Source organism: Arachis duranensis, chromosome 10 (genome assembly GCF_000817695.3).
Source record: "Arachis duranensis cultivar V14167 chromosome 10, aradu.V14167.gnm2.J7QH, whole genome shotgun sequence".
NCBI classification, from domain to species: Eukaryota; Viridiplantae; Streptophyta; class Magnoliopsida; order Fabales; family Fabaceae; genus Arachis; species Arachis duranensis.
Window position 1 is genome coordinate 44229799 of NC_029781.3, and position 11644 is coordinate 44241442.

Here is an 11644-nt window from a genome sequence, read left to right on the forward strand (position 1 = left end):
CTCTCCGGTGACAATGGTGGCTCCCAAACCTCCTCTCACCTTTACGCCGCAGTGCTTTCAGCATGCACTACTAACATAACTCGTGCCAACCTCCTTAGGGTTACTAAGATGGCCTTAAATCGTCTCAGTCCAGTTTGTATTACCAACTAATACGTAAATCTGCTAGGCTGGAGAGGGTGTCAATAAGGTGTAAATCATGGCAGCTCAATGAGATTTAGCCCAACAACATGTTAAACCTACCACCCTGGGACGATTTACACTCTTTGTTTAACTCCAGGGACCTAGCATGATTTACTCTTTGTTTCCCTTATCACATCATGCATTAATCGTCTCAGGCTGAAATGATTTACGTTTTATATAATCTTACACAGTCTATGACGATTTATATAATAATACCAAGAGAGTAATTACGTTGCAGAATTCGTTTAAGGAGAATCAAATAATTTTGCTTTCCATAAAATTTATTTAAGTAAAAAATCCATGGGCATATGGAATCTCCATTCAAGAGACTTCCTTTTCTTGAAATTGATATAGGAGCTCAACTTTTTTTCTCTCTGACGTATAAATCCTTCTTTTCTTTTGATACTACAGTAGAGTAGATGGACCCCAAATTTTTTCTCATTGGAAATGCTCTTAATTTTTCATGCTAATACAAAACCCAACCTAATGCTGACAAAAGTAAAAAGAAGTACTTAGCTTTATCGGAGTTTGCTGTATAGAGGAGCTCATCGCGCCGGACAGAGAACGTCATCCGTAGCGACAAGGTAGGTTAATTCATGGCTATGGAGTCTATTCACAGTAACCGTGGCCAGAGAAGACATGACTAACGCAACATTTAGTTTTTTTTTTTTTGGTCTAGACGCAACATTTAGTTTAAGGAGAGGGTCAGGTGGTTCTTTGAGTTGGGTTTGGATTGTTGGGCATAGTCCAAATCCACAAAAAAAAATACTTAGCTTAACTGCCAAGTAATTTGCAAATTAAGACCCAAAATAGAAACTAAACTTAATTACTCAAAATTTAATAAAAAATAAAAAAGAGGTGCGTATTTTCCACGCCAAAAGCACCGCAGAGCAGCGTAGCAAAAATACGCTTAAGTAACGGGCTCTGACAATATAAAAACAAAAAAAAAAAAAACGGTACGTCTTGATCCCCACCATTTCAAATCCCCAAAACTCAAAAGCCAAAATCAGTTGGTTCTCATTCTCTCCTTTCTCATCAATCAAATCGGAACCTCGTATCTTCAATTTCCAATCCTATTCTCAAATCCTGTTCCCAATTTCAACCCTATCCATGGGTACCTCTCAGAGCCGCGAAGGCCTTGAAGTCTCCGACTCCGATTCCGACTACGACGAACGAGACGAAGAACAAGAAGAAGAAAATTACGAAGATGCCCAAACCATTTCCACTTCTGCAACTCAAACACCAACCCAGCTCGATGAAGTTGACGCTAGGCTCAAAGCGTTAAAGCTCAAGTACCAATCAAACACACCTTCTCCTTCTTCTTCTTCTTCCCTTCCGAAAAACGCCGTTAAACTCTACCTTCACATAGGTGGCAACACCCCCGCCGCAAAATGGATCGTCGCCGATAAACGCACCGCTTACTCCTTCGTCAAATCAAACGACAACGAAGAAGTAGAAGATGAAGAGAACGAAAACGACGACAACGACGAGCGAAACGACGGTAAGTGGTACTTGAAGGTTGGGATCAAGGTTAAGGCTAGGGTTTCGACGGAGATGCAATTGAAGATGTTCGGTGACCAACGCCGCGTCGATTTTGTCTCTAATGGAGTCTGGGCTCTCAAATTTCCTACCGACGAGTCATACCGGAGATTCATCACCGAATTCCAGGACCGACTCTTCTACAACGTGTACGACCTCGAACCTACGGAGGAGAACAAAGTGAAGGTCTATGGTAAGGAGTTTATCGGTTGGGTGAAACCGGAGGTCGCCGACGATTCGGTTTGGGAAGACGCCGACGATGCCTCCTTAGGAAATTCACCAAGAATCACCACGCCGGTTAGGTCAAGAGACGATTTGCTGGAGGAGTTCGAAGAGGCTGCGAATGGCGGAGTTCAGAGCCTTACGTTGGGAGCGTTGGATAATAGTTTCTTGGTTAACGACACCGGCGTTCATGTTTACCGGAATTTTGACCGGGGAATTCACGGGAAGGGTGTGGCTGTGAAATTCTCCGGTGGCGATCTCCGGCAGCATACCGCGAACAAAGCCCTGCTGATGAGGGCGGAAACGAACATGATGCTGATGAGTCCAATGAGCGAAGGGAAGCCCAACGCTTCGAAGCTTCACCAGCTTGATATCGAGACTGGAAAGATTGTTACTGAATGGAAGTTTGAGAAGGATGGCGCTGACATCACCATGAGAGACATAACAAACGACACTAAAGGGTCACAATTGGATCCTTCCGAATCAACTTTCCTGGGGTTGGATGATAACAGGCTGTGCCAGTGGGATATGCGTGATAAGAAGGGAATTGTTCAGAACATTGCGAATTCTTCGAATTCGCCAGTGCTGCATTGGAGCCAGGGGCATCAGTTCTCAAGAGGGACTAATTTCCAGTGCTTCGCGACCACGGGCGATGGTTCCATTGTTGTAGGGTCGCTTGATGGGAAGATAAGGCTGTATTCCAAAACGTCGATGAGGCAGGCGAAGACTGCATTCCCGGGACTTGGATCGCCGATCACTCATGTTGATGTTACCTTTGATGGGAAGTGGGTGCTTGGCACCACGGATACCTACTTGGTGTTGATTTGTACGTTGTTCACTGATAAGGATGGGAAGACTAAGACTGGGTTCAGTGGTCGTATGGGAAATCGGATACCTTCTCCGAGGCTGTTGAAGCTCACTCCTCTGGATTCACATTTGGCTGGTGAAACCAATAAGTTCCATGGTGGCCATTTCTCATGGGTAATCACTTTTTCCCAATTATTTTTACGTTTTTGTTATGTTGTCTTATACTTGCATTGCAATAAGATATTAATACATATATCCGTGTTAGCATATTTCATGTAGCTGTTTATTATTATGTCTGTTGGGTAACATCATCAACTGCAGCACATTTAATTTCCCTTTGATCAGTTTTATTAAAGAAAAAAATGAATGTAGTGTACTCCAATGCTTCAAATTTCCAGTTTCCTGTTTTGTCTATGATTAGCATATGGGGCAATGTACAAGATTGCGAACATTCGCAAATGAGCTTAGTTTCACTGACTATCATGTTTATATTAGAACTAAAAGAAGTGTAGTGAAGTCAACTTTTCATTTATGGATTGGTGCTGATAAGTGATAATAAAAATAACTCTCTTGTGTGTTGTGCAAGCTGACATGACTCTTACGCAAGATTTTGTGCCATTCCCCTGACCTTCATGCTTTAGAGTTGCAGGATTACCTTTTTTTTTTATGTATGAATATTGAGTTTCTTACCTTGTATTTAGTTATTAACAATAACGATGATGTTGCTGTTTGTGACCATTGTGCTAATATTTTATGGACCTGGAGGGTAAGGCATGTAATCCATTATAAACCTGAGCATATTCCTGGAATCATTTTGATTCTTGTCTTGATGGAGCAAGACATTCTGTCAAGTTGAATGATGGTCTGTGAGATAAAATGGTGGAGGATATTTTTAAGACATAAGGGATGTAGGAATAATGCAAGTCGGATTTATGTTGCTGTTTTCTGTAAATTGGGCTGAAATGCAGAGTAACAGGGGATGCAAACAAAGTATTGTTCTGTTAATCACTTGCATGTTAGTATTCACTTCATTAATATTTGTTGCATACATACTTGAATGTAAAATGAAATGTATACTTCAATTTGATGACATCTGTTTTCATATGGTTGCCTTATATGAATTAATAGCTTGCTTGTTATGTATTGTGGAAACTAGTTCTAATTATAGATTGATTCATTAATACCGTTGTAGCATCAAGTATCTCACATATTTTTTGTTGTCTTTCTCTTTCAGGTCACCGAGAATGGTAAGCAAGAACGCCACCTTGTTGCAACCGTGGGCAAGTTCAGTGTCATATGGGACTTTCAGCAAGTAAAGAACAGTGCTCATCATTGTTACAGAAATCAACAAGGGTTGAAGAGCTGCTACTGTTATAAGATAGTGTTGAAAGATGAGTCGATTGTGGAATCAAGATTTATGCATGAGAAGTTTGCTATTAGTGATTCCCCAGAAGCTCCGCTTGTGGTGGCAACTCCTATGAAAGTCAGCTCTATCAGTCTCTCTGGAAAACGACATGGCTGAACCTTCTTTTTTTTTCACCTTTTTTTGTTTTTTTCCCCTCTTCAATTTTTATGTTTGAAATTAGGATTTTAGTCCCTCAATCGATTTGTTGCCTTGTATTCAAGTCTGAGTGTTTACCGTTTGTTCTTCTGTATAGTAGGTGTTTAGGTTTGCGCTGTATGTATTTTCATTCTTATTCAGTTAATAGTTATACCTTTTTCATTGGTGTGGTATTTCCTATTGGCAAAGATATTTTGTACCCTTTTTTTCAGATAAAGAAAAAAGATAAAAATCGGTTAAAAGATATGCCATTTCTAAGCTTATTTTCTCGTCTCACCTGTATTGAATCTTGGAGATTGAGTACCCTATTGTGCTTCTGGGCATGTTGATCTCCTTTTACCACTTATAATCACTTTGAAGAAATGAATCACACTTACTAAACAAATAATGAATCTGTACTTCCTGCAACGGTTCCTGCATGAAATCTTTAGCCGTGTTCGGATTTTTTGCTGAGAATATGAGCTTGTGAAGTCGGGTATGGAGATCCTAACCACACGATTTTAGAACCAGGCTGAAAAGGCAATATGTAATGGTGCGTTTCAGATACAGAGCGAAAACAATTCTTAAAGTTTCAGATACAGAGCGAAAACAATTCTTAAATTATAAATCCATGCATAAATTAAAATAGAAAAAGCAATAAAATCAATCCATACAAATAGACTGAGTTTCTAACCTTAATGATGAAGAATTAGTTGCTCATGGTTCAGAGAAGAAAACTAGGATTGTAAATTGGAATGGAATTTGATCATATAGCTTCTAATAGGAATTAATTGACCAAGGAATTGGCAGTTAATAAATTTTAGAGGAGACTGGAAAGATCTAAAGAATTAGGGTCTAGTCACATATAGTTTGCCATAAATTAAATCCTACATAATTAAAATAGTTAGTAAAAAAAGTAAATCCGGAAAAATAGATAATTCTGAAACCTTAACTATCTTCTCCATATTTTATTCCCAACTTAATTATTTGTCTATTCTTTTGATATTCTGAGTTGCTGTTTAATGCTCTTTGAACACTCAACATACTATTCTGTTTAACTAACTAAGTAATTTAATCAACCATTGTTGCTTGATCCATCAATCCTCGTGGGATCGACCCTTACTCACGTAAGGTATTACTTGGTACGACCCGGTGCACTTGCCGTTTAGTTTGTGGACTATAAATTCCGCACCAACGCGTCCGCGTCATTAAGAAAATTCCGCGACCCACGTGTACGCGTACTGCACGCGTACGTGTCGCCTGCACCGCACAACTACATTAGTTCGCTGCCCAGTTTTAATTTTCTTTCCCCTTCTCCCAATCCTAATTCTCTCTTGTTCTTTTATCCTTTTCTTTTTCTTTCATCATAATATTTGTCTCTTTCTATTTTCAGTTCTTCTTTGCTTGAGGACAAGCAAACTTTTAAGTTTGGTGTTGACGCTTTGCTTAAGGGTTTTCTGTTTATTCCTATAGCACCAAAAGGGAGGCGAATCATCTTTACGGAGGAGCACAACCTAAAGAATAAAGCAACCACTAAGATAACTAAGGTGGTTGAGTTCCTTTCATATTTTTTATTCCTCCCCTCTTTTTCTATGTTATGTTCCAGTTTTCTGCTATTTTGCTTTATTCTTTAGGATAACTAAAGAATGTTGATGTATAAGGAATAGGAATTTAGAGAATTATTATGATTTCTATGAAATTAATGAAAGTTTAATCCTTGAAGCAAAAGAAACAGCAAAAAAAATAGTTAATAATAAAAGAAAGGTCCAAGGCTCTGAGCATCAATGACTAGGGAGGTCAGACATGATTAAGAGCTCAAAGAGTTGTTTCCCTAGTCATATGCTTGTGGTGTGATTGTGTCAAGTAATCCTTGAGACAGAATACTTAGATTTGAGACCAAGTGCGTTTAACAGAATATGCCAAAGGCTTTGAGCACCACTGTCTGGGAGTAACTGAAAGAAAAATCAGAACTCAAAGAGAGTTTCTCAGTTAAGTGCTTGTGGTGTTTCTGTGTCAAGAAAAGCTTGAGACAAAACATTTAAAGTCACGGCTAGGCCCAAGGTGCAAAGCACCAAAGAAAAATAAATTAAAGTAAATTTTGCTGTGTTCAAGGATTAAACTGAAATATAAAAGATCAGAGAATTCATAATATTATTCGGATTCTAATTCCAAATGACAATGACATTCTTCTAATTCAAAAGAGAGTGAGATGCCAAACCTATTCAGGATTACAGTTATAAACCCCACTATAAAAAGAGACATGAGCTTAATCGAACTCTCATTCTCATGCAAATTCACATCCTAAGCCTATATTAGTTTTGGTTGCTTGAGGACAAGCAACAGTTCAAGTTTGGTGTTGTGATGCGTGAGCATCTTTTCTATTTTTTCCTAGTGAATTTGCATCTAATTTTTTGAGTTTAATAAAGAATTAATTATCTTTTAGCCAATATGGATGCTACTTTGAGTCTTTTGCAATTTTGTTTATTTTAGGTAGCATTCGGCTGGATTTGATGCAGTTTCTGCAGCACAAGAATCAAAGGAGATGACAGCGAAGAGCGACACGTGCGCATGACTGACGCGTACGCGTGATTTGGAGCTTTCCATGGCGACGCGTGTGCGTGATCGACGCGTCTGCGTGACTCGGGAAAAAGACCATCAACGCGTACGCGTGACTGACGCGTACGTGTGACATGTGCCACGTGCAGAAAATGCAGAAAAATGCTAGGGGCAATTTCTGGGTTGTTTTGACCCAGTTTCTAGCCCAGAAAACACAGATTAGAAGCTGCAGAATAGACAAAACAAGTGGTCCCCACCCATCAACTGAAGACTTGCTAATTGTTATAATAAATTCTGATTCAAATTCAAATTTGATTTTAAAATAGGAAAATATATTAGTTTAATTTTAAAAATTAGATTTTAAATTAATTATGATTAGTTATAAAAAGAGGTTACATTCCATAAGGGGGATTCCATTAGGGAATTCTATACAAATTTACATTCCACATTCCATGAGTAACTAAACCTCCACTGTTAAGGTTAGGAGCTCTGTCTATTTGTATGGATTGATTTTATTGCTTTTTCTATTTTAATCCATGTATGGATTTATAATTTAAGAATTGTTTTTTCACTTTTTATCTTATGAATTTGGGTGGAACGGAAGTATGACCCTCTTTCTATTTGAGTTCTTGTAAAACTTGGAAAAGCTCTTTACTTGAACAACAGCTTGAAAATAATTTCTCCTAAATTTTAATTATTTGGATTTAACGGGATACGTGACATATAATCCTCTTATTTTTGGGTAATTAGAATTTTTGTGGCATATAAACTGGAATTTGAACTGCACCCTCTAATTGGAATTAATTAACCAAGGCATTGGCAGTCGATGAATTTTAGAGGAGACTAGAAAGGTCTAAGGAATTAGGGTCTAGTCACATATAGTTTGTCATAAACTAAATCCTACATGATTAAAATAGTTAGTAAGAAAATTTAATCCGGAAAAATAGATAACTCTGAAGCCTTATTTGTTTTCTCCATATTTTATTCCCAACTTATTTATTTGTCTACCCTTTTGATATTTTGAGTTCGAATTTAACCCTTTTGAATATCTCAAAACCTTTTTCTGTTTGCCTAACTAAGCCAATCAATGAATCATTGTTGCTTGATCCATCAATCCTCGTGGGATCGACCCTTACTCACGTAAGGTATTACTTGGTACGACCCAGTACACTTGCTGGTTAGTTTGTGGTTGTAAAATCCAAACGGTGAGTTTGTGGTTGTAAAATCCAAACCAAGTTTTTGGCACATGACACGAAGACAGAGACAATAGGATGGAGACACTAAAAATTATTGTTTGTGTATTGTATTTGGATACGATGTATAAGACACTCATGTAATGTCCAGTATTACGTTTGGATACACATGGACAAGACTAAAATATTATATGAAATGATTAAAATAACCATATGATTCCAAATTTTCTACATCAAGTTGATGCCAGGGCATCTAGGCCAGTTTTACTGACCTTTTCTTTACTGTTTTAGTGTAGTTTCATGCATTTTCTTAGGAAATACGAAAGTTTTAGATAAAAGAACACTTACATCTTGATTTAGACAAATATTGTGAATTTTACATTATTTCATGAGAATTATGCAAGGAATGAATGTTAGACTGGATAATGCATGATTTCATGACTTGGATTAGAGCTTTGATGCACTTTATTTGTGTAATTTCAGGACAAAGGAAGCAAGAAAGAGCCACGTTAGCATCCACGTTAACCTAGTTAGCATAGGTACTAACGTGGAATAGGGATAAGCCTGCAGTGTTAATGAGAAAAGTGGACACCAGTAACGCCCTCGAAGCCATCATGAGCCACGTTAATTGCCACGTTAACTACATTAACGTGGTAGTTAACGTGGAGACAAAAAAGACTCCAACGTTAGTGGTAATTGTGATCACCACTAACGCTCCAAGACGTGGCAATGAACCACGTTTAGAGCCACGTTAACTAAGTTAACGTGGACTCTAACGTGGAAAAGAGGAACAATGCCAATGTTAGTGACACTCACCTTTGTCACTAACGTTGGATCAAGCTTGCATTGCCCACGTTAGTGGTCACGTTAAGACCACTAACGTGAAAGTTAACGTGGAGTTGAAGTTGATGAGCCAACGTTAGTGACACTCACCTTTGTCACTAACGTTGGGATGGCATTCATAACCACATTAAGAGCCACGTTAACTTAGTTAACGTGAGCTCTAACGTGAGAACTAGAGGCACAAGGCAACGTTATTGGGAAAGGTGAGTCCCAATAATGCTTGCGAAGATGAGACATAACCACGTTAAGAGCCACGTTAACTTAGTTAACGTGAGCTCTAATGTGGGGGCTAGGGGCACAATGCAACGTTATTGGGAAAGGTGAGTCCCAATAACGCTTGCGAAGGTTTGTAAGGCAACGTTAGTGGTCACGTTAGTACCACTAACGTTGGAGTTAACGTGGGCCATGTGGTGGGAACGTTAGTAAGAAAAATGATTGCCACTAACGTTCTCGAACCCATAATGTCACTCAGCGTTAACGCCACTAACGCCCCAAGCCAAAGTCCATGCTTACATCACTTTTTCTCTGCAACTAAAGCTGAGCCCACTGAAGATTCCCAACTACGTCAACTTAAGATCAAAGGCCCATATCCAAGACTTGCAGAATTGACTAGAAGACCAAGAAGAGTAGTATATATAGGAGTAGTTTTGAACTAGAAGGGAGATTGGCACATTGGAGAAAATTACACTATGTATATTTTACTTTTCTGCAACTTCTAGAGTTAGAATGTATCTTTCTTCTTCTTCATTTCCATTTTCCAGAGCTATGAACAACTAAACCCCTTTCATTGGGTTAGGGAGCTCTGTTGTAATTTGATGGATCAATCATAGTTTTCATTATTCTTCTTCTTTCTTTTCTCTTGATCTTACTAGAAAGCTTTTGATATTCATCTAATTGGATTGTTATCTTGGGAAAGAAACTCTCCATAATTGGATCTCCTCTGAGCTTTGGAAAAGGGATGAGGAGATCATGCTAGAAATGCTTTCTCATGTTGGAGCAAATTGGGGTTTGGATGGGTATAGTAACATGTAACCCTACCAACACTTTGATTTGGAAATACATGTGGTATAATCAGTGACCATACCTCATCTCTTCTCATGAGCAATTAAATCAAGGAATTGGGCAATTGTTCAAGTTTAGAGAGATTGGATTGCCAAGGAATTGGGATTCAATCACTTAAGATTGCCAAGGAGATCAATGAATGCATTGATTGCGGAAGAGATGAGAATGAACTTGATCCGGAGAATGCAACACCTCCTGAACCCAATGATTTTCCCATTTCTGATCTTACCCATTCTCTTTGCTTTCTGTCATTTACTTTCATGCTAATCACCCTAATTCCCCATTTAAGATTCTGCACTTTATTTTCTGTCATTTACTTTCCTGCCATTTACTTTTCTGCAATTCTATATCCATTTTCTGCTTAGGTCAACTAGAGCATTCTTCCAATTAAAATTGCTTAACCAATCAATCCCTGTGGGATTCGACCTCACTCTATTGTGAGTTTTTACTTGACGAGAATTCGGTATACTTGCCGAAGGAAATTTGTTGAGAGACAAATTCCCATGCATCAAGTTTATGGCGCCGTTGCTGGGGATTGATTTTGAATCAACAATGATTAAATTGGAAGATCACTAGATTGAGTATTCTTTTTTTCTTTTTTTTTATTTTGTTTAGCTGTTACTTTCAGTTACAGTTACTTCTTTCCTTTCCTTATCTCCCCTTTTATTTTCTCGCATTATTTACAATTCTGTTTAGTAACCCACTAACTGTTTGACAATTTGCACTACTCACACTAACAATCACTTTAACCATTATAATTTCTGCAATTTCTTTCTTGCTGTGAGCTGTGCTGGTTGTATGACAGGTAGAAGAAGCGGAGCTTCAACACCCTTTGATTCTGAACCTGAGAGGACTCTCCTTAGAAAAAGGAGGGAAGCAAGAGGCAAAAGAGTTGTTGGAGCAGAGGAAGAGGAGGAATTCTTTGAAACAATCATGGAGGATAACCATGAAGGAGAAGCTCATAACCATGCCAGAGATGGTCATGTGAATCATGCTGAGCCAGGAAGAAGGGTTCTAGGATCTTACATCAACCCAGACCCAGGCAACTGCGGAAGCAGCATCCAAAAGCCAACCATACATGCTAACAACTTTGAGTTAAAACCCCAGCTCATCACCCTTATTCAGAACAACTGTTCATTTGGAAGAAGTGCCCAAGAAGAACCAAATCAACATTTAACCACGTTCATAAGAATATGTGACACCGTGAAGTCTAATGGCGTCCACCCAGATGTTTACAGATTGCTCTTGTTCCCCTTTTCACTCAGGGACAAGGCGTCTAAATGGCTGGAGTCTTTCACAAAGGAGAGTTTAACAGCATGGGAAGATGTAGTGAACAAATTCTTGGCAAGGTTCTATCCTCTTCAAAGGATCAACAGGCTGAGAGCTGAGATACAAACTTTCAGGCAACAAGATGGTGAGACTTTCTACGAAGCGTGGGAGAGGTTTAAGGATTTTATGTTCCAGTATCTTTTTGTCATTGATCCCCACAAAAAAAGAGACAGGGTATCCTGAAATAAGAAAAGTTTTGTTCCGATGGAACCTTCTCTTTTATCGAAGATTGGCTCTTGATACATGGTCAAACTGGTGCTTGTTGTTGCACCAGGAGCCGTTGTGTTCGGTGCTAAAGCGTGGGTATTTTGTATCCATTGAGCAAAGACGGGTTGTAATTGTATAGCGGTAAATTCCGAAATTTCTTTGTATT

At 38.7% G+C, this 11644-nt stretch overlaps 1 protein-coding gene and 1 non-coding gene across 2 annotated transcripts; one reads left to right on the plus strand and one right to left on the minus strand.

Annotated features, from left to right (window-relative positions):
* Window positions 1–1127: 1127 nt before the first annotated feature.
* Window positions 1128–4471, plus strand: LOC107469745 (protein CYPRO4). The gene is made up of 2 exons (XM_016089124.3): window positions 1128–2922; window positions 3983–4471. The coding sequence occupies exons 1-2, from the start codon at window positions 1291–1293 to the stop codon at window positions 4268–4270; spliced, it is 1920 nt and encodes a 639-aa protein (XP_015944610.1). The 5' UTR covers window positions 1128–1290; the 3' UTR covers window positions 4271–4471.
* Window positions 4472–11316: 6845 nt separating this feature from the next.
* On the minus strand, window positions 11317–11425 carry LOC127743349 (small nucleolar RNA R71). Its single transcript, XR_008004741.1, has one exon. It is a non-coding gene; the product is annotated as a small nucleolar RNA R71 (small nucleolar RNA).
* Window positions 11426–11644: the final 219 nt, after the last annotated feature.

Excerpts from the sequence above, each read along its gene's own strand:
- LOC107469745 (XM_016089124.3), top strand. The coding sequence starts at position 1,291 with ATGGGTACCTCTCAGAGCCGCGAAGGCCTTGAAGTCTCCGACTCCGAT. Across the intron at positions 2,923-3,982 it reads ATGGTGGCCATTTCTCATGG|GTCACCGAGAATGGTAAGCA; the intron begins GTAATCACTTTT and ends TTTCTCTTTCAG.